The sequence below is a fragment of the Chroicocephalus ridibundus genome, chromosome Z, assembly GCF_963924245.1.
Source record: "Chroicocephalus ridibundus chromosome Z, bChrRid1.1, whole genome shotgun sequence".
Classification (NCBI taxonomy): Eukaryota; Metazoa; Chordata; class Aves; order Charadriiformes; family Laridae; genus Chroicocephalus; species Chroicocephalus ridibundus.
In genome coordinates this window covers 32,996,792-33,018,901 of record NC_086316.1, presented here as the reverse complement: position 1 = coordinate 33,018,901, position 22,110 = coordinate 32,996,792, and the positions used below count along the sequence as shown (strand labels likewise).

Sequence of the window (22,110 nt, the reverse complement as noted above, 5' to 3'; positions counted from 1 at the left end):
TTTTTCTGTTGTTATAGTCCTGCACTGTTTAGTGAAGAAAAGGCATTTTGAATTTGTAAATTATTTCAATAATTTAAAAAGAAAACATTAAAGTAAGTTTTATGCATCAATTATCTTTGGTTTTCAAATGTTGAATGAAAGATTTTTTTTAAATGCAAAGTGTGAAAGTAACATTAAAGAAAAGAGCTCTGAGAAGCAGCTGCATAAAAATGGCAGAATAACAAGCAGTTTATTTAAATAAAAATGACAAAGTGTTGTTTCCTTTTATTTTTATCAGCTCTGCACAACTGCTGAGCTTTAGGCAAGGAAGTTGTGTTTTTTGTGTTGTTTGTACTCAGCATGTTTTTTAACCACAGTCTAATTGCTGGGTCACTTGCATTACATGATATTCTAGTACTTTCTCTGAAAACCTTAAGGCAACAAAATTTACAGTGCTACGGCTGAGGATCCTTTTGGTTTATAAAACCTGAAGAACATAGTTTCACATACAGATGTTAGTGTAGTTTCTGACCAGTTTCTTTCAGAGAGTGATATATGTACCTAAATTGCCATTTCCTGCCTGACTACTTGGGGAAACAAAATAGTGATGGTTTGTCTGTTAGTTCGTGTTTCCAATAAAACCATTTTGTTCTGGCAACCAAAACCCTTCTGAGCAGCTGGGGACGAGCTACAGCTGTGAAATGCTCTAGTACTTACAGGCTTATCAATATCACTGGCTGAATAGAAGGGACATACAGATAAGTGCCGTCTGAGCCGAGCATGGGGTATACTGGTGCTGTTTATGTTTTGACTTGGACAGCAGACCTGCCAACATGGTCTCTGCTGCCTGGTCAGCCACATGCAAGTCTGATCTGCTTTTTGCTGGTCTGCCAGGGCTGCTAGAAAAAATGTGAGCAGATTGATGAGGATATATTAACAGGCTCGTGAATAAAATGCATGGTCCCTAAACAGGCTTTGTTAGCTCTGCTACTCGTAGAGCAGCTACTTTAAATTAACTTTTCAAAGAAGCATATGGAATTGCAACTGGACAGCTGGATACAAGGTTTTATTTTTCTCTAAAATATTTCTATGGTTTTTTTTTCTAAGGAATATTGAAGTCTTGCCTGGTAAATTTGCAGAACAAAAAATTGAGAAGTATTTGTTATAATAGCGTTTCAGCTGATTGAAAGCAGAGCAGCAGCTTCTGTAACTCTTATATGGAGCTTTAAGAATAATTTTTTTTTTTATGTCTGCCACAAATTTGGCAGATACTAAGGCTTAGCAGATGTGAATAAAAAAAAAAAAGCTGAGCAATCTAGTAACTTCCTTATGTGATTGAGGTTGGAAAAACATCAGGTCAGATTTCAGTTTCTTACTGGTGTCATTCCTTCTTGGTTTTCATATATCCATGTAAATAAGAACTAATGACTGATTCCATTTTTGTTTGAGAGACATGTACTCTAGCTTTTTGTATAAATTTTTTGTATACCGCTTCCCTTTTCATAAAGAATACTAAAAGGCACAAATGAATTATCTTAACTCTTACTTTGTAACCAGGAAAGCAATCCTATACTTTGCCAACAGTTCTTCTTTATATGTGAGTAAACACTATTAGTGATCTGGTTGTTCAAATGGCTATCAGTCCATCCATCATTTATAGTCTGGCTTGTAGAAACACTTTCAATCTGTGCACTTCTGTTTGTTTGTCGCTAGATTTTAAAATGTAGGCAACATGCTTCTGCATGACTCGATGATATAGATTTCCCTTCATATTTCAAAAAGCACCGTGAGAAATAATTGGGTTATCTCACTACCTCACAAGTCATGATAATGAGCTGAATTATATTCTTGTTGCTAAACATGGTTGCTCTTTGCCTCCAATATCATATGGTGTAGTAGCCACCACTTGTACAAGCTCTTGGTATTATGGACCACATAAAGGACCCAGTCTAATAGGGCAAATAAGTTTAAAAAACAAAAAAACAAAACAAACAAAAAAAACCAACAAAAAAATCAAACCAAAATATAATGTGCAGGTAGTTCAACCTTGTGGAACAGTGGTTAGGAGGGTGTGGTAGAGGTTAGCATAGGCTTGATACAGCCCTCCTAACTGCCGTTGAAAGAGATACTCAATCATGCAATTGCTAACTTTTAATTGGATGCTGTCCTGTCTGGGAAATAAGCAAGAATATGTGGCTCGTCTTTCATTATTTCTTTTGTTCAGCAATTCACTTTATGGTAACTGCAAGAATGCAGTCTTACTAAAAATATTTTCCTCTTGATGTACTGATTTAAAACAAATGTATAAATTCACAGGCATGTTGTTATATTCTTGGTTTTAGGGCAGGCTGTCTGACTTGAGAGACTGAACAATGCACAGGATAGAAAAAGGGAAATGTTAGAACTTAGGGGACTTGCAAAGTAGGAAGCATTCTCTGTGTTATAGCTGACATGATCTTCATCTGCTGTGTTTAGTAGAGAAACATGTTGTTATTTCTTTGGGGTTAAAACTTCTCGGGCATAGCATACATCAGTGTACATAGCAGTTTGCTTTCCCTAGGGCTACAAAAAACCCTTCTTCTTACTGCTGCCCTAACTGCAATTTTATGTTGTGGTTAAAAAAAATAAAAAGAAAAGCAAAGACGCATCTCTTTCCTGATGTACAACTGAACGCTTTAATATAGTCAAAGTTTAAACTGTGAACACACTAGTGAAGACAAAGGCATTTTGAAGATGAAATGGCCTTTATTGAAACTAGGAAACAGTATCGAAAAGAATTCTGTTGCCAAGATTTTGCAGGAATGAAATTCCCTAATCAAGAAAAAAGAATAGTTCAACGTCAAGTCATACAGGAATACCAGTAACAGAAAAGAAATTTAAACAGTTAAATATTTGATACGCGCATGTCAGTTTTGGCAATTACAGAATAAGTTGTTGACTGTTGATGGGATAAAACTGACACCTTTCCCACCCCCTCCCCCCTTCCCATATTCCATTCTGTTCCGTGTGGTTGTACCTAGCTTGGGAAAGGAAGGAAATACATTGTTCAGCTTGATTTCTGACTTTTTCTTCTGGACTTTTCACTTTGGCATTCAGACTACAGCATAAGTTTAAAGTACAATTTTATCAATGTTTATAGTAGCAAGCTCCGTTTCTTCCATTACTGAATAGTTCATTCAAACAATGGGAGCCACTAGACTTTCTGCAGCTAGTACAGTTTGAATGTCTTGAGTTTGATACAATATTGCAAAATGGAATAACCAATGCTGTAACCTGCTGTAATCTAAGTAAACAAACCTGATTTTTGAAAATTAATTTTGACTCCCTGCAGTAGTACAATTGGGTTTGCTCTGAATTCTTCTACAGTACAAGTTGGCTTGACTGGTGGAGTAATGGAAGCTAGTTTTCATTGTACAATACCATCTTTCTGCTACATTCTTCTTCCTTTGTAAGAGAAGGGATCACTTATTCATCAGCTGCCTTTTAGAGTTTTTTTTTTCTGATAAGAGTGGAAGCCTGTCATGTGAATGTTTTTCTGCAAGCAAGGAGCAGATTATAGGCGTATTGTAAGCCATCATTCATTTCTGTCAAAAAGATAATTAGCAACTGATATATTTAATTCTGTTTCGATATACCCTTAATTCCTAAGTCAACAATGTCTCCAAATATAAGTTTAATGTGGGAATGCCCTCTGTGTTCAGAGACACATTTTATTTTTTTTCCTTCTTATTTAACTCAAAGAAGTGTCTGTATCTGTTCTTTTTGGGATTTGTTTTTGCAGAAGACAGGTTGTAGGGGGATAAACCCCAAAGCTAGTGGTATCATCTCTCTCTCAGTTCCATTTACAAACAGTGAAGAGACAGGTTCCTGCAGAATGGAGTTTCGAGCAGAAACTTAATGTATGTGGTGGGAGCAATTCATGCACGCTCTCTCTCCCCTCCCCCGCTTTCCTTTTAAGTGCAGGAAGAATATGTACCTTAATGAATGTACCTTAATATCTGAAGTTGAGTGATTAAGAATTCTCTCACCAATTCCAAGTGTGCCCTAGCAACACTTACAGAAGTTATAAGGTTCTTAATTATAACCCGTGTGAAGGGAAACAGGTTACTGCATAGTTAACCAGGAAAGATACTGTTGAACAGCATTTCAGAACATTGGGGTTCCCATTCAGACACTTCAGGACCTGAAATGTACAAGGGTAAGTCAATTTACACAGAGTCTTCAGCACAAACAAGATTTCAGTCATACACATGATATAGGGATAAATGCAAAATTGGGGATTGGCTCTTTTTGTCAGCAATCACAAGCTTAAGGGCATTTCTACTGTCCACTTCATCAAGCTTTCTTTTTGTTGCTCAAGTATATTCATAAAGAGAGAAATCTACGTGGACTACCCTTACGGACCGTTGGTTTGTAACCAGTAAGTAAATTGTGATTAAATAAAAATAGAGATTTCATGTGACAGATGAGGAAAAAAAACTAGGAGAAAAACCCCACAAACTTGAAGTTGTACAGTGTTGCCAGATCATGTGTTGCCTTCAGTAACCCAGGACACATCATCTCTGCTTTCATTCCAGTCAGTTTGTCAGGTTAATGCTATTTAAAAAGGCTCAGTCTCATACTGAACAGTGTGTGCTAACTATGTTGTACTATACTACTGCCAAGGTGGCTGTAAACTTGAGAGAGTAAGGAACATCCACACATCTCTGCTGTGGATATTAGTGAAATTCAGGTGTTCAGAAAATGAATTAAAACATGCGGCTTGCCTTTGTGGATGCATTACTTCAAAGCGGATATCCTCTCCTTGGTAATAGGAGATTGGGGAAATAAAACAGGAAATGACAGATGGAAAAGAGATTGAAAATGAACGGAGATTTACCTAGAAATAATAATCCATCTATTGTGAGCTGCAACAACTTTTGAAGTGGAATAAAGCATAGTTGCCACTATGTATTTTTTTTTTTCTCAGTAAAAGATTATGAAGGTATTTTTCCGAGAGAGGTATGGGTGCAGGGAATAGATGTGAAAGGGATTGAGAGGGTAGCGTACATGCCTTGTATGGAAAAGGAGGAAGTCAGGTTGCTGATGCAAGCAAATAAGTGTGCCATGTGGTTGTGGCCTGATCTCCAAAGGATATTACAGTGCTTTGTAGTCATGATTGATATTGGAAATTCTATCTGTTGTGTTCTGTCATTGCAAGATTTAATGGTCTTTGTTAATAAGTTATAGTTAGGTTTTCCCCATGTGCTTAAGAAAAAGAGAAAAAAAAATTCTGAACAACCATCACCTGCTGTGATTTAGAATTCTGATGTAACTGGTTGTCTTTAACACTTTCTTGAGCTGTTGTTCATTTTCATTCATCTCTGTTTGAAGTCTTCCTTTTAAGAACTTATGCTATGACCTGACAAACGTTACTGGAGGTCCTGAGTTGAATCTCAAAATAGAAAACATTTGTGGTAGTTTCCCCATGATGATTCTTTGCCAGTGGCAGTAGAATCATCTAAGTGTATTCACTCCTGATAGGTTAAAAAAAAAACCAAACAAATCAAGAGCCCTCTGAGTAATACTGAAGATCATTGTTAAGTTTAAGCCAGTCTGTAAAGAAGCTGCTTTAGCCTTATAATGGCCTGGTTACGTGCCAGATACAAAGATGGTACAGTTAACTCTTGAAAGCAAGTTATCCTACTATTGCTGATTGACCATGGAATAAAATACGACTTCAAAGACAAGATTATTTTTTTTGTGTGTTTGTTTGATATTTTCTTTTTCTGAGGATGCTGCCCTGTATGTTAGTTTTGATGACAGATTTTGATCAATACTGATTTTGTCCCAGCATCTCAACTCTAAGCTCTATGAAAGTTATATGGAGGAAGGTGACTTTTTGTGTTTAAGGGACCTTAATTCAAACAACGCTTACAAGGAAAGGGGAAAATCAGTATTTTGTAGGTGGATACTTTCAATTTTGTTTCTCATTTTTTTGGGATTATGTTCAAGTTCAAGGTTCCTCACAATGTTTTCATCGTTAAACTGGACTTAAATTCTGCAACATGGCCTTTGCGTTTCTGTGGCACTTTCCGCATCAGACTCAGGTAAATTACAAACTGGAAGATTTTAATGAATCAAGTTTGAAAATTATATTCCAATCAATGCGGTACTTTTTGTGGTGATTTGACCTCAAATTATTTACATTTCTTTAAATTCTTAAATCTGTTGCAGGCTTTGGTTATGACTGTGCATAGCCTTTGAGAGGTGGTGGTGATTGCTTTTGGGCAGACAGCTAGAAGATAGTGGTATTTCTTACAGAAACATGATGTGTTATGTGTAATATTAAAGAAATAGTATGTGTTTGGCACTAGAAGGTGTAAACCTGAGAGTAAGCTAATTATTATGGTGTTACGAGAGGGAGAGTAGATGTTGTTATGTACCTGCTATCACGTAGCATCTCCAGTTCTCGTTCTAGGTTGTCAGACTATTCAATGTGTCACTTTTCAAGTCCAAGTGAATTTTTGTTTCTTATGTGACTTAAAGTTCAGTGATTATGAAGACAATCAGGATGTACTTATATATTAATAAGTGGTCAGCTTTTGCCACTTGTTTCCAAAAGGGAGTGGATTAATAGGAATAAGGTAATCAGACCATTATCCCTTTGGATTTTATGGCTAGATCTTTTAGTTTGTGTGTAGTCTGTTCCTTTCTTGAGTTTCTCTTAGAAAAGAGGCTGGGTTTGCTTTCATCACCTCATTTTGTCCATTGATTGTCGTGAAGTGTTAAGTTTGTCCCTGGATTTCAGGATCATGTTTCCTAACTGTTTCCTGTAGTGTTTCCTCAGATCTTTTGGAAGATAGATGACTTCTGTCAGTGGACAGAATCTCCTAGCTGGGTATTTTTGGAATGTAATCAAGAACGTAGAAGTTATTGTAGGCTTTAAAGACAGTTGGGATTTTATTGTTTTCACTCTCCCTTCATTATATGTCCACAGTTTGCTGCCTTGTCTACTGTTGTCGGCAACAGCCTTTTGTGAATCTTAGTTCAGTCCTGTTCAGTCTATGCAGAACCTGTTTAGAGACTCCATCAAACCATAGAATCATTTAGGTTGGAAAAGACCCTGAGATCATCGAGTCCTACTATAAACCTGAGACTGCCAAGTCCACCGCTAAACCATGTCCCTAAGCACCCCATCTACACGTCTTTTAAATATCTCCAGGGGCAGTGACTCCTCCACTTCCCTGGGCAGCCTCTTCCAGTGCTTGACAACCCTTTTGGGGAAGACATTTTTCCTAATATTCGATCTACACCTCCCCTGGTGCAACTTGAGGCCATTTTCCCTTGTTCTATCACTTGTTACTTGGGAAAAGAGACTGACCTCTCAGGTAATTGTAGAGAGTGATAAGGTCTCCCCTGAGCCTCATTTTCTCCATGCCGATCAACCCCAGTACCTTCAGCCACTCCTCTGTCACAGGAAATGGTGCACTGCTATTATTATCTGAATTCCTTGCTTAAATACTTGGACATTAATTGGTGATAATCTGTAGTAGTTACTCCCAACAAAGTTTGTTTTGGTTTTTTTTTCTAAATATCACCTATGAGATCTGTTGAGCATTTTTATAATTTTTAATTGCACTCTTTATCTCAGAGACTTGATGTAAGTGGATTTTGGATTTTTGCTGGAAAAGGAACAGTACTCTCACGAGTAGAGAAGTGTGGCATAGATTCTATACAGCAGGAGACACTTAACTAAGTCGTTGGTTACACAAGTGACCAGAAGCTATCTTAGTATGGCAGTGCAGACATCACTCAGAAACGTGAATTTTGCCTTGATACTATAGACAGACATTCAGGTGTAAAGAGCTGGGATGGGGGGGATAAACAAAAATTAGAGAACTAAGAGGAATAATTAATGAGAAAGTTAATAAGCTTACATAGGTTGGGAATAAAGGAGGATATTGAGCAGTACCTGGTTTTGGTTTGGAAGAACAGGTTTATCTCTGCAGAAAGTAGATCACTAGGATACTTTAAGAGAAGAAAGGAGGAAAAGAATATTTCAACTTGTGGGTACAAAAAATAATCCTAAAATCAACAAGTATTCCAAAAGCAACTCATGCTTTATACTTTGATCTAAAGCCTGTCTAAGACAATGTGATGTTTTTCATAAATTTAAATGGATTCTGTCAATTAATGGTTTGTGATCAGGTCTGGAAGTCTGACCATAAAGGACTATTGCATAACTTCCGTGATTCTAAATTTAACTGCTCAAACAGAAGGTCTCATTGTTCAAATAGATATAATTGTATGGTTCTTTCGAGTAATTCTTCTGTGATTGCCTACTTTTTAATAATTTCTCTAATTTATTCCCTGCATTTATTCTGTTTCCTTCTTCTTGTCAAATAGGTAAGCAACCTGAAGAAAATTTTAAAAGGAATATTGGATTACAACCATGAGGTAAGAACCATTTTAAGTAATCTATATCTATATTCCTTTTTTGCTAAATATGTTAGTTATCCTGTTTAAAGTAAATTATATTCTACTGATTAAGTTCTGAATTTTTATTGCAAAGTATTTGCTATATATCATGGTTTGAGCTGGGTTGGCCAATGACAAGATGACAGATGCTCTCCCCCACCTCTTGCTCCAAGGAGAGGAAGAAGAGAGATAAAGAGAGTTATGAATTTAAAAAAAACAAAACTAATGAAATAATAATAATAAAATAAAAAGGAAATAATGAAATAGATAAAACATAAATAAATATATACAAGACAGGATCAAGTTCCTAGGAAGATGTCACTGGCAGGCACTGGGGAAGTTCCAGGCTGGAGTCAGTGACAAATGGGAACTGGAAGACACTGATGAGGATCAAAGGTAGAAGAGCTAATGGGGTCCTCCTCAGATGTCAGTCATTGAAGAAAGAGGTCCATTGAAGAAGTAGTCGATTGAAGAAGAGCCCACTGGAGAGGAGTCAACCTGACCCCTTTGGTCCCTCAGCTTTTATACTGAGATGGCAGGTGGGATGGAACACCCGATTGGTCAGTTTGGGTCACCTGCCCTGTCCGCAGGTGTGACCCCTCCACAGGGTAGACGCCTGAGTCAGCTGACCCTGGTTGCTCACTGAACAGAAAGATGGCTCTGCTTCGCCCCAAACCAGGACAGTACACAGAGTGTTTCATGGCCTATTCTCAGCTGTTAGCCTTCTCTAAAACTTCTCACCTGCGTTATTGAATACGCAGAGCTTCCAGAGAAGTCTGATGTGCAAATTCTGTCATACAAATAGTATGTTGTTGCTGACTGTGCCCTTATGATGGACTTTAACAGTACCTGTGTTTGACTTTTTTTTAATTTGTTTTTTCTTCCTCTGCTCCAGCTGAAAGCTACCTCTTTCCTATTTTTTTCTCTTGAGGAGGGAGTATAAAGAACACTTTTAGCTCTTTGGAGCAGAAGATATATAAATACTTCAGAGAGGAAGATATTTGTTAATAAACTTAAGTCTTTGAAAATAAACAGATTTTCAGGAAGCAAAAGTTAGACTCATAAGCTCATATTCAGTAAATGGTCAGGTATCCATGTTGAAATAACTTTGAAAATTGATGGCTAAGCAAGCTGTCATAACTGACAATTCTAGAAAAAAAAACAAGGAAGTATTTTGTTATAGAAAATTAGTATCACTATGACAAAGTGATGCCAGCTTCTTTTCAGATAGTTGGTATGTATGATGATTATGTTTCTGGTATGAAAACTTTACTACTAAGCAAGTTTTGAGCTGTTTCAATGTGATTAAGTTCTGCAGAGGTAATGTACGCTTATAAATTTGGCTGTATTTTTGTTTGGTTTCTTTTTTTTTCTGCTGAGGCATTGCTTGTGGTGATAATGGAGATGATCTGAATTGAATCCTAGTTATGTTTTCCTCAGCCCAGTTCTCTCTTCTAGCAGTTACCTACAAAAACACAGATGTGAATGTATATGGATTTTGCCTGAAGTAGCTAAAAGCCTTTGACAAGCATATAAGCTAATTCTGTTCATCTTCAAAAATTAAAAAATTTGTATCACATTCAGGAGAACAATCTTTTAGTAGCTATCCTACATTGCTGTCTTTGATAGTTACGGTATGGAAGAACAAGAAGGCAAAGTTACCTGTTTATGGCTTGCATGCTTTGTTATGCCCAGTAATCTTGCTGCAGAACTCTGCTGCTCTGGAATTGAAACTTTCTTTTTTTTTTGTAAATGCTTTTTATATTTATCTTTTTAAAAAGGGGGAAAAATTTTTCTTCTCAAGCTATTTATTGTGGAGTGTGTCCTTCATTTTCATATTTCTTTCAGGTTTTTTGGTTGGTGGTGAATTAAAATCGTGTCTTGTGTATTTCAAAATCCTCTATTTACACCTTTTCATCCTTGGCTTCTTCATAGTGCCTGCTGATATGCCTCTTCCGCTTAGCTTTCCTCAACAGCAATAATATTATCAGTAACTATGAAGCCATTGTAGTATTATTAACCTAAAGCTGGCATTGCATTTGAAAGAAATTTGGGTACTAGGATCAATATGTAGACACATATGAGATTTGTATAATTCAAAGAATATTGTGTTTTACTGTATTATCGCAGTCTATATACAATGGCAGTATTTCCCATTACGCTTGATGCATTCACATCTTATTTTCTCAAATCTTATTTTCTCTCTAGAATGACCTAAAGGAAGTCTTTCCAACAGGAATGAATCTGGGTCCCTTAAAGTATAGAGATTTTTAGTAGTGTTGGTGCTAGTTCTTTGAGAAAGCTGTTTGAGAAAAGAATAATGCCACAATACAAAAACCACCATACAAAACAAGGACAAACTCAATGACAACAATTCCACAAAGCCCAACCTTGGAAAACTTTTGAATGGCTTGATTTCCACATATTCATCATACACATCAGTTAAATATTTTTTATAAATACCTTTACTGATTTTTCTGTTTTTTCTTGCGTATTAACACAAAAAAGAGCATCCAGCAAACAAATGACTGATTCTTTCCATAGTCATTGTTTCTTTATTGCACCCTGCTTAAGAACTGACAGTTTCTTTTTGTCTGCAATTAATGTGTCAGAGATCTGTTTAATTCCATATTTCATATTCGTATTTTCAGCCCCCTGAAAGCTCTTTATGAACAATTTAGCAGAATTGTTTAATTCCTTCTACTGACAATCATTAATGTAAATCTTCTTAATTATAAATCAGATTACATTAATTGTAAGTCACATGGGGTTTTGGGTTTGTGTTTTTTTTTTTTTTCTTTCTGCATGTGGGCTGTTTAATTATGTATTGTACTACTGCCTCAAATTCTCTTCCATGGAACTAGCTTTCTTAGCTCTGAGACTTGCTAAATATCCTTAAATTTTCTAGAAATGTGAGTTTGAGTGATGGAGTTTTTTTTACTGTTTTATATTTGTCATCCATCAGTGCTAGACACATGTATAAGTGAAATATTTCAATTTCTGGCTTTCTAGTGGTAAAAAACGTGAGATTTGTGTATAATATTTGATGCTACATAAGGTGTTTTTAGGTGTTAGGTTTTTTTAATGGAATGCTTTAGAAAAAATTTCATTATCAGTATATTTTTGATCACCATGGAAGCCTGACTTTGTTACCTTTCTTATCTGAAGAAGAAAATCTTGCTAAGTTTGAAACTAATAGTTGCCTGTTAGTTGAGATGGTCAGATTTGTCTTCTGCCAAATATTAGTTGTGCCAAGCATTGTGTTTTAATATTTGTGTGTTAGGCAGTTTGGTTTGTGTTAAAGGTGGATTGACAACTATGTTAAACTATGAGTGAATTGCTCTTGTTGATTCTGAATCATCTTTGTATTTTGAAATGTGTGTGTATGTATACGTGCAGTGACACAGATATGTATGTACTGGGTCTTTATGCAGATTCTGGGGCAACAAATTAATGACTTCACCCTTCCTGATGTTAACCTGATTGGAGAGCATGCTGATGCTGCGGAGCTCGGGAGAATGCTTCAGCTTATTTTGGGGTGCGCTGTGAATTGTGAACAGAAGCAAGGTATTAAATTTTGAAAACATGTTTTCTCCCAGGCAGTGAATGAAACCCTAGCTTGTTCCGTAACTACTTAGGCAAAAAATTGTATTTCTCTGTTGCTGTCAGAAATAAATGTATGGTTTTTTTTTTTTTCAATGATGACATTATTTTGTCATAATAACTATTGTTTTGTTATAAACTTCGCTAGTTTTGGAGCCTCAAACTGTGGAACTGGTTTTGCTTCCAACATACATATTTTCAGTTTTTGTTTGCTGAGCTGAAAAGGCACTCTAGAAAGAAAAATTCTTGGGCCTATCCTTTAACCATTTATGAGCTATATTGTGATAGTTAAGAATAAAAAAATATGATTGTTGCACTCTTCTTTGAGACTCGGTTTTAGGAATGCATTCCAGTCAGCATCTCCCTACATGGCCAAGAGCCATCAGTATGACCGGGGGTTGATCTGAAGATATGTTTGGTGTGATTTGGAACACTGCAGTTTCTGAGACTTTTGCATGGAGTTGGCAAACATGCCATTCTGGGCAGCAGCTGAAGACCAAGGGCATCCAAAACTTCACTTGAGGCATCTGTTAGGCAATTAAATCCCACTTTAGCAAGAGAATTCTGCCTCTCTTGAGTCGCATGGGACCAACTGTCTATCTGACCTGCACAGGTAGGATAGGGACCCATTCATTTTTCCTGCAGGTGCTGCAGAGGATGTGATGAGCAATGGAGACGCTTGTTGAGGTGTCCCAGATCTCATGCGCTAAACTTGGCTTGGGTGCACGGTGTCTTATTGTTACCCAATTACCTTAAATTACACTTATTTTAAGACAGGTTAAGGTAACAAAGCAACTACAAACATTTATTCTTAACACTTAAAACAGGAAGCATAGGAACATATTTATAAAATACACATGTGGGTAAATGAAACTGTTTACTGTATTTGTATTAAAATCGTGTGAAATATCTGTCTCTTCCTGATTTTGATTCTTTTTGGTTTCCTTTCTGACAAAATGGCAGCAGGGTTTCAGACGTTTTGTCTTCCTCTTGCATGGTGTGTCTTAGCTTTAAGAGCTAGTTTCCCCTTTCCAGTTTTCTCAGGTGCCTAAATCACTCTAATTTCTCCTTCTGAAACTACTTTTATTCTTCCCTTAACCAGGAGACAGTCTGGCTACTGTATTAATTAAAATAGAGGTAATTATCTCCCATGAGTACATAAATACCTGTTTTATTAGGCCTCCTGTCCCTTCTGTTTCATGTACAATTGTTTTCCTTCCTTTGGTGACTATTTGGCATCCTCAAGTGGGAATTGTATCTTATTCCTATGTTTCTCTTACTCTTTCAGTCTGGACATTAAAAATGTACATGTTTGAAATATTGGAACAGTCTAGTTTTATGTACTTTGTGTGATACTTAGGGTGACCTAATTAATCACTTTGAAGTGACTGATTCCCAGCATCTTCCTCTCGGGCAAATTGTTAGAAGAAAACAGGTCACATGTAAAGTAAAGGTGATCATATCTGACTGGAAAGCATATGATACTAGGCAAATCATAAACTTCTTGACTTGCTCTAAATACCAGAATTTGTCCTTCTAACCACTGTGTCATCTGACAAGTTATCTGTGTTGTAGCTCACATGTACACATAAGTGAGGAATGAAAAAGTGGAGGGGACTTACTTGTGATATAGCACAGAAATAAGAGCAGAAACTAAGAATAGATATGAAAATGCCTTGAAAGCAGCATGCTGTAGGAAGACAAGGCATTATTGTTAAGCTTATGGAAAAGGACAACCTATGCATGGATCATGTGTTTGTATAGCCTGAATAGTTAGGAAACAAGGTGAGAAAAGGAGTAGAAGCAGTTATTTCAAAAGTGTGAGATGCTGGAAGGAAAAAAAATGAATGACAGTCATGTACTTCTTTTCATTGTTGCAGAGTTCCAATGAGCTAGTATTTATGTCTGAACAGATTTCTGGTAAAGTCTTGTTGAGTTTGTTGGGGAGGACTTGACTCGTGGTTATGTATTTCAGTGTCATCTGTGGCACCTAGTCATTTTGTAGGAAGGATGCAGCTTCTGACCTCGTGTTCTGTGCGACTTTAGTTTCAACAGTAACATTGCAGAATGTTCTTATTTTCAGAGTACATCCAGACCATAATGATGATGGAAGAATCTGTTCAACATGTTGTCATGACAGCCATTCAGGAGGTATGCTGGGATGCTCACAGTGTGTAAAAGTTCAGCCTTCAGTATTTTACATAAGTATGCATTTTCCCACTTTGGAAAAAATTAGTTGGAAGTAAAGAAAATAAGGGGCATAGATTTTGCCATTTTACTTTGAAAAATATTTTATTTTTCCTTAGAAAAATGAATCAGTAAAGCTTGCTTTATGTCAAGGAACTCTGGTTGAATGTCCCACTTTTCTTTAAATCTAGAAGATTGAAACTTCTAGATATTTTTGATACTGGATTTCCTTTCCTCTACCTTTCCCACCCTGTAGCTCCTGAAGTGCACTAGACTGCTTTTATATGAACAACCAAATACAGTAGAATTTCTTCAAAATTTGTACTTTGAAATTGCAAAACTCCATGAACTGTTAATTTTCTTGATTTATTTTTTCTGGACAAAAGAAAAGAAAGAGAAATGGATAGCCGAGTATTCTTTTGTCAGCTGTAACGTTACGAATAGGCTAATGAAGATATTTGTGCTAACACGTTTTTACAAGTGAGTAAGTATACTGCAGTGTATTTTGTAAAAGTGCTGTTCAGTAGTAAATTAAAACCACAGTGAAAATTAAATCACAATTTTAGTGACCACTATAGCCATGAAGCCCTCCCGTAACTTCTTAGGAGCCCAAAGTGCCCATCAGTCTTTATAGATGGAGGTTTACTACAGGGCAGGCTGCTAAGGAGAGCAGGAAATTGCTGGTAATCTGTTTCTTCTGAACTGAACAAGAGAAACTAAATTCCACAGTGAGCTATAGAGCAATTACACTTTTCTATAGTGTCCGAATAAAGAGATGTCAGTGAGCCTACAAGGACCCCATCCGCAGTTGTCAGTTTGACCAATGCTGTATCCATGCTGTTGGACATACTGATGTCTGTATGTTGAATGCTATCTGTAACATTGCAGACAGGACTTTTGAAGTGAGCATTGAAAGAATCCTTATGCTAAATCACCTTCCAGTCAGTGCTGCCAAGCATCAGTTTGTCTGAGTTTTTTGCATTTTACTTTTTTACAAAAGTAAAAAATATTTTACTTTTGCATTCTTTTTATGCAGTAAAATGTTTTGGTGGATTTTTCTAATGTCCTCTTTTATTAAACACAACTTTCAGCATAACTTTATTCTGCACTGTCTTAAAATAGTAAACCTTCTCTTATCCTCCCTCCTTCTGTTGAAAATCTCCTGTGTGATTATTGCAAAAATCTCCTTCATTTCGTAAAATAGCCAGATCTGAAGCAGACCGCAATTTTGGGGATTTGATGAGCAGGCATTGAACTTTTTTAGTGTTTGTGCCTTTTCTTAGGGACGTGGAGCAAAAATGGGAACAAATCACAGGATAAGGGTCTGTTCTTCTGGAACAGATTTTTGAAACTCAGTGAATCAAAAAGCTTACTATTCAGGTACTGGTGCAGTTCTGAGTGGTTTTAATGCTGCCTTCCAAGTAGCTTAGAAATCCAAGGCATTGAGAACCACAAGAGGAGGATCTCAGGTGCTTAACAAAGAGGTCAGAAAGTGTCTCAAAGACTTTGAGACGCCTTGACAGCAGGACCTCTCTCCATTATTTTTCAATGGTCTTGGGAGCCTGGAGAATTCCCAGGCAACTGGAAGCTAGCAAAGGTTGTCCCGGTTTTCAAGAAGGGAAAGAAGGAAGGCCCTGGTAATTACAGTCCTGTCTCACTTTAGTGCCTGGCAAAATTATGAAGATTATTCTGGGAGCTACTGAAAAACACTTGAGAGATAGAGCAGTCATTGGTCATAGCCAGCACGGGTTCACAAGGGGAAAATCCTGCTTAACCAACTTAATTTCCTTTTATGACAAGGTCACCTATCTAGTTGAACAAGGGAAGTCAGATGATGTGGTTTTTTTTGATTTTTAACAAAGCTTTTGATACTGTCACTCACAGTATCCTTCTGGATAAAACGTCCACCCTACATATAGGTAAGTCCATAATACTCTGGGTGAGCAATTTACTGATGTGTCAGGCTCAAAGACTTATAGTAAATGGGGTTGCATCAGGTTGGCAGCCAGTCACCAGTGAGGCTCCCCAGTGGTCAATTTTAGGGCCAGTGCTCTTTAATGTTTTTATAAGTTATCTGGACACAGGAATCAAACGTACGTTAAGGAAGTTTGCCGATGATACTAAACTAGGAGAAGCTGCGGACTCCCTCAAGTGTAGAGTGGCCTTACAGGGAGATCTGGATAGACTAAAGACATGGGCAGTCACCAACCGTTTGAAACTTAAGAAGAGCAAGTGCTGGATTCTCCACCTGGAATGGGGTAATCCTGGTTATATGTACAAACTGGGGGACAAGAGGCTGGAGAGCAGCCTTGTGGTAAGACATCTGGTGTTTTGGATTGACAGTAAGTTGAATGTGAGTTGACAGTGTGCCCTGGCAGCCAGAAGGGCCAACCGTGTCCTGGGGTGCATCAAGCATAGCATAGCTAGCTCGTTGAGAGAGGTGATTGTCCCACTCTATACTGCACTGGTGCAGCCCTATCTCAAGTACTCTGCAGCTTTAGTCACCTCAGTTTAAGAACGACGCTAGACTATTAGAGTGTGTCTGGAGGAGAGCGACCGAGATAGTGAAATGTCTCAAGGGCAAGACTTAGGAGGAGTGGCTGAGGTCACTTGGTTTGTTCATCTTGGCAAAGAGAAGGCTGAGGGGTGTCCTCATGGCAGACTACAACTTCCTCAAGGTGGGCAGTGCAGGGGGAGGTGCTGATCTCTCTCTGGTGACCAGCAACAGGCTGCAAGGAAACAGTGTGAAGCTGTGTCAAGGGAAGTTCAGATTGGACATTAGTAAAAGGCTCTTCACTGAGAGGGTGGTCAGTCACTGGAAAAGGGAAGTGGTCACAGCAAAAAGCTTGTCAAGTTCAAGGAGCATGTGGACAGTGCTCTTAGTCATCTGGTTTAGTTTTAGGTACTCCTGTGAGGAGCAGCGAGTTGGACTCAATGATCGTTATAGGTCCTTTCCAACTTGATATATTCTGTGATTCTAAGAAGAGTTTAGATCCAGAGTGTCTCTTCAGAGATGCACCTGCAGTCTGTATCTGGTGAAACTTCACTGGATTTAAGGAGGTTTTTTGTGTTTCTTGAACTCAGAGTAGATCTCAGAATCCAAGTGACTTGGGCTAAGCAATGTGTAGGAGAGACCAAAATAAAGTGTCTAGGAAAATAGCTATATATGCATATTTGAAAAGTTGGTATGTCACCTAATCCAAGCATTTCAAAGCATTTGACATGCAGGTACTCTTTCTTCAAAATTAGGTATGTAAAAAGACCTCTCTAAGCTTTGCTGATGTATTATGTAATCCATTTTTCTGTTTCAGCAAAGCACATATACTTCTTTGGTTTTCATAAATCATCTTACTCATAAAATATTTCATGAGGCACAGTAGAAACAAGCCTCTGCCCTGTTTTCACTTTTTTGCGTGAAGAATCTGATTTTTAAGTGGAAGGAGCATTTTACTTTTTAAATTTTATTTTGTTGTTTAAGGTTTTTTAGTAACTTGTGACTCTTCAGCATTTCCTTTTTTCACTTCTTTCAATGTTTAAAATAAAATAAGCCTCTTGCTCCATAAAGGTTATATAAATAGAACAATGCTTTTCTGTTATTTTTTCAGTGCGGTCAAATTGATCCGGTGTGTTGCCACCACTTAGATTCTTAGATTCTAATGTGCATATGTGGATTTCTAAATGCAAGCTGTGCACAAGGTAGAGGAAGAGCAAGAATGATGTAACTATCAAAAAATTGTAAAAAATATTACATGTAATTATAAATTACATATTGTAGAGTTTGTAATATAAATTCCTATATTCTGTTTATATTATTATAATTTATTATTACTTGAAATTAATATATTACTATGTATAATTTTAATTTCATAATTTGCAGGGGGTTTTTTTTAAAGACCAAAAGTCTTTCCTTACAGAAATTGCTTTGACCATTATGTATTTCTCTTTCCTTTCCTTTCCTTTCCTTTCCTTTCCTTTCCTTTCCTTTCCTTTCCTTTCCTTTCCTTTCCTTGACATCCTTTGGAAATTGTGCTGTCATTTTCTAAGTCTTTTCTTTGAGCAGACAAGCTCGTTATTGATGAGTTGTGAGCTGAAGAAATTGTTTGCCTGTGCTGTTTAGAACGTCTCTAAACTTAATCACTTAGCAGGTATCAATGCAGGTCTTGCTGAGAGTCAGACTAGGCTCTTAACAGCAAAGTACTAGAGGTAACGTTAAAACTCGCCTGGGGTCCATAGCAAAAGGTACTTCCTGCCTGGATTAATACCAATTGTGTTACTTCCACAAAGTAGAAGTTGTTTGGTTTTGTGGTTTTTTTTTTTTCTCCCCCTTTATTTTGTCCTGAGTATTTAAAAGTTCATTTTGTCTGAAGTAAAAGTGGCTTTTGAATAGCTAGGAAATGACATAAAATTTTTTCTGTGGGTCTGGAGGAAGAAGAAAGTCCAGCTGCACTAAAGGACTGTGTAATACATAGCCTTGATTCTTAAAAAGCAAACAAACAAAAAGATGTTTAAAAAAAAAAAACAAACACAAACAAACCACAGCCTTTGGAGTACAGGAGCTGGATTTTGACATTGTTTCATGGGCACTTAAATGAGCTTGTTATTAGCAACTTTAGAGGACACACTTCAGATAAAGCAAATGTTTTGAGCTTTTAACATCATCAACTAAGTGGTGCAGCTGCGTTTGCAAAATCATGCAGATCATGTGTAGGGGGAAAAAAAGCACTCATAATTCAGGTTATTCATGCCTGCAGATTTTGTGACGGTTTTACCCCTTCCCTAATCTTTATGTATCCATGACAACACAACTTGTTCACGTTTCACAAGCAAAGCAGTTAAAATGTGAAGGTTTTAATAATATAAAATTAGCAGATCTACAAGTATTTTGTAAGACATCATACCAAAGCTATGAGCATGAAAATGTGTAGATGTAAAGGATTAACAGCGAATAACAACTACTTCTCATAAAACTAGACAAAGAATTATAAAAATTGTCTTGTTGTCCGGGTTATTGTACCATTTAAAATCCAGACTGACCTCTTCACCACAAAATAAGCTCTTTTGAATTTAAATGGTGTTTTGATTACTTGGACAAATGCTTATGCTACTTCAAGTCTTCATTCTAAATATGCAAAATATGTGAGTAATCTGGCAATCTTGTTCCTGTTCCTTTTCTGATTGTGCTGCTGCACTCAGCACAATCCCTTAGATTTCTACTTTAGCATCCCAACCATATCACAGGCTGTAAGACTACTGAAAAATGCTTTTTGTTGCATTGAGTCAGTCATCTGCACGTGTGTCTGTGGCTCTTGCCCTCAGTGCCTTATGCATACTTCCCATGACATTCCTGATGCACTCCGTGGAGTTAAATTCATAAATTCTGTGTAACATTGATGCTAAATCCACAGCATGTATCTCCACTGCCTAATCCTTTCCCAGCTAATGTCCTCTTTTTTGGACAGTTCTGCAAAGGGTTTTCAAGGATAGGAAGTTTTGGGAGAGATGGCAAAAGCTACTGAAGAATAAAGGGATTATATTATTGGCCTCGGCCTGACTCCTTTAAACTAATTCACAGAAAGCAGCAATACCACAGTGGCCTCTAGTGGGTTGTGCGGCCTCTTGTGTTCCTCCCACAGTAAAGTCTTGGGCAAGCCCATTAAACTGGGTTTCTGAGGAGGAAGTTGAGCTAGGAACAGAAAGGGGTGGTGGCTGTCAGGGACACATTGTTGTACACCCTTATAGGCTGCATGCAGTCTGGGACCTGCCCCTTGGAAAGTACTGGCTTAATGGGTGGAACTTACTTGAAGCATGTTTGTGAACAGTGTTGTGGGATATAGAATAGGGCAAAGAGTTCAGTATTTGGTTAGTATGGATATCCCTGTTAATCATCTGGAAAAGCATTTAAACATGAACTAGGGAAATGGAGTAATTGAAGTATGTATAAACATTACAGAGCAGAGAGGGATTGGAAATTCTTGTTTTGGATGGCAAAATGATAATCAATTTAGAAAACGTGGCCCTAAATTAAATATAAATTTGTGATGCCACTTCATTTTCCAGGGGACAGCTCAGAGGCTAGGGACTTTCTAATTACTGTTACAGAGAATCTGAGCTTCGTGGAATGCTTCATTTCAGAGTAGTTTGTCATTGTAAAACTGTAGACAAAATGGAAGGAATTCAGCAGTTAGCAACACACATCATCAAAGTCTGGGAGGACATATAGGTGAATTTAGGCATGGAGTATGTGGCTAAATCGCAGTTAAGGAGATGGGAAAGGGAGAGAAATGAAATGTATAAATATTTGAATGATGTAAATGTCAAACAGAGATTTTTCTCTTGTACACAGTGGTATAAACAGTAAGGATGTAGAAGAAATGAAAGCTCTGTGCTGTGTATCCAAGGAGCTTTGCCAATGAAAAGTAATGCAAAAGCGCTGATTTCTGAAAGGAATAAAGGAAGCCCTGTCTCTGGAGAGAGTAACCAGGCTGGACAGGAGGCCTTAGAAAAGAAATCTTGTCCTGATTTTGGTTAGGATTGAGCCTTTTTGATTGTAACTTCCATGAATCATGCCATTGGAAAATTCATAAAACATTTTGTATTTGGACAGGATAACAGAAACCATCAGTGTTGTTCTGTAAGGCTGCCTTTTGCGTTAGTTACAATATATTCTCATTTGGAAGGCTGCTCCTTTTTGTGCTTAAAACTTGCAATAATAACTTTACCTTAATATGTTTGCCGGAGGTGGGTGGAGGAGGTCTTTGGGCGGCAGCTTCTGTTACATTTGATTTAGCTTTTAACTAGCTGTGTTACTGAAAGAAAACTTACTTTCTTATCAGCTTTTTATCTTTCAGTAAGAACATCAGTCAATTTAGAGGGCTTGCTTGCTTTTTTTATTTAAAAAAAAAAAGTCATGGGTAAAAGTAATGTTTGCTAGACTAAAATTGTTACCAGCTTTTCCTGCAATAAAATAAGTTAGTATACAAGAAATTGTAATACTCATTTCAGGAGTAGTATCTATAGAATTTTTTTTTTAAATTTGGAAATTACAGACAACTCCAGAGCAGGAATTTTGATCATCTTTGTTTTTCGTATTTATCTGAGATAGATAGCTCTCCAACTTTAGTTAAATAAATAAATTGATGTGAACTTCCAGGTGATCAGAAAACAAAAAACACTGGCAGAGAACAATTAAAGGCAGGTGTTGCGTGGTGTGTTGATAGCTGCTATCATTCCAGTGCAACTTCAGCAAAATGCTTAGCAGAGTATACTGTAGGTTTCATTATAAATCCAGAATGTGCATTTTCAGAGAGAAAAAAAAAGAGATTATGTAAGATTTCTTTTATAGTGCTTTAAACATCATAAATTCTGAAGATTTCTTTCTGTACTTGTTTATGAATATGTCATATATAAAAATGAAGTTAAGAACTTCTGAATGAAGTTAGATTGAAGCTCCCAAAAATTTAAAATAAGCTTGGTATTTCATTGAAGCTTAGCTTTTAATATAAGAATAAATCCTTGCTTTTTCTAATCCAGTGTAATCTAATTGCAGTTGATGAGTAAAGAGTCTCCAGTCTCTGTTGGAAATGATGCTTACGTTGACCTTGATCGGCAGGTATCTAAGACTAGACATTTCTTTTCCTTCAATCATAGCACATCAGTGGCCAGTCATTTTGCTTTATTAAGAAATCTGTCATTTTTTTCTTTAATACTGAAAGGGTTTTGTGGGAAATTCAAATAAGGAGTGGAAAACCAAATTTCAGTATTTCAAGTCCTTTGCTTTACAAATTGAGTTTACCCATTTTGTGAATTTAATGAGAGAAAAACTCAATTTGGAAAACAAGTCTAGCTGTATGTATGCAAAACTGCAGACTGCTGCAAATCTTT

The 22,110-nt window shown here is 37.0% G+C and overlaps 1 protein-coding gene across 3 annotated transcripts in view; it reads left to right on the top strand.

Annotated features, from left to right (window-relative positions):
• The window catches only part of HOOK3 (hook microtubule tethering protein 3), a 97,189-nt gene that overhangs the window by 27,082 nt on the left and 47,997 nt on the right, over positions 1–22,110 (top strand). For all 3 annotated transcript variants that reach the window (XM_063320326.1, XM_063320325.1, XM_063320327.1), the window contains exons 4-7: positions 8,368–8,418; positions 11,874–12,006; positions 14,126–14,193; positions 21,776–21,838. In XM_063320326.1, the coding sequence (XP_063176396.1) occupies positions 8,368–8,418; positions 11,874–12,006; positions 14,126–14,193; positions 21,776–21,838 (315 nt within the window). The remainder of the gene's footprint in view (positions 1–8,367; positions 8,419–11,873; positions 12,007–14,125; positions 14,194–21,775; positions 21,839–22,110) is intronic.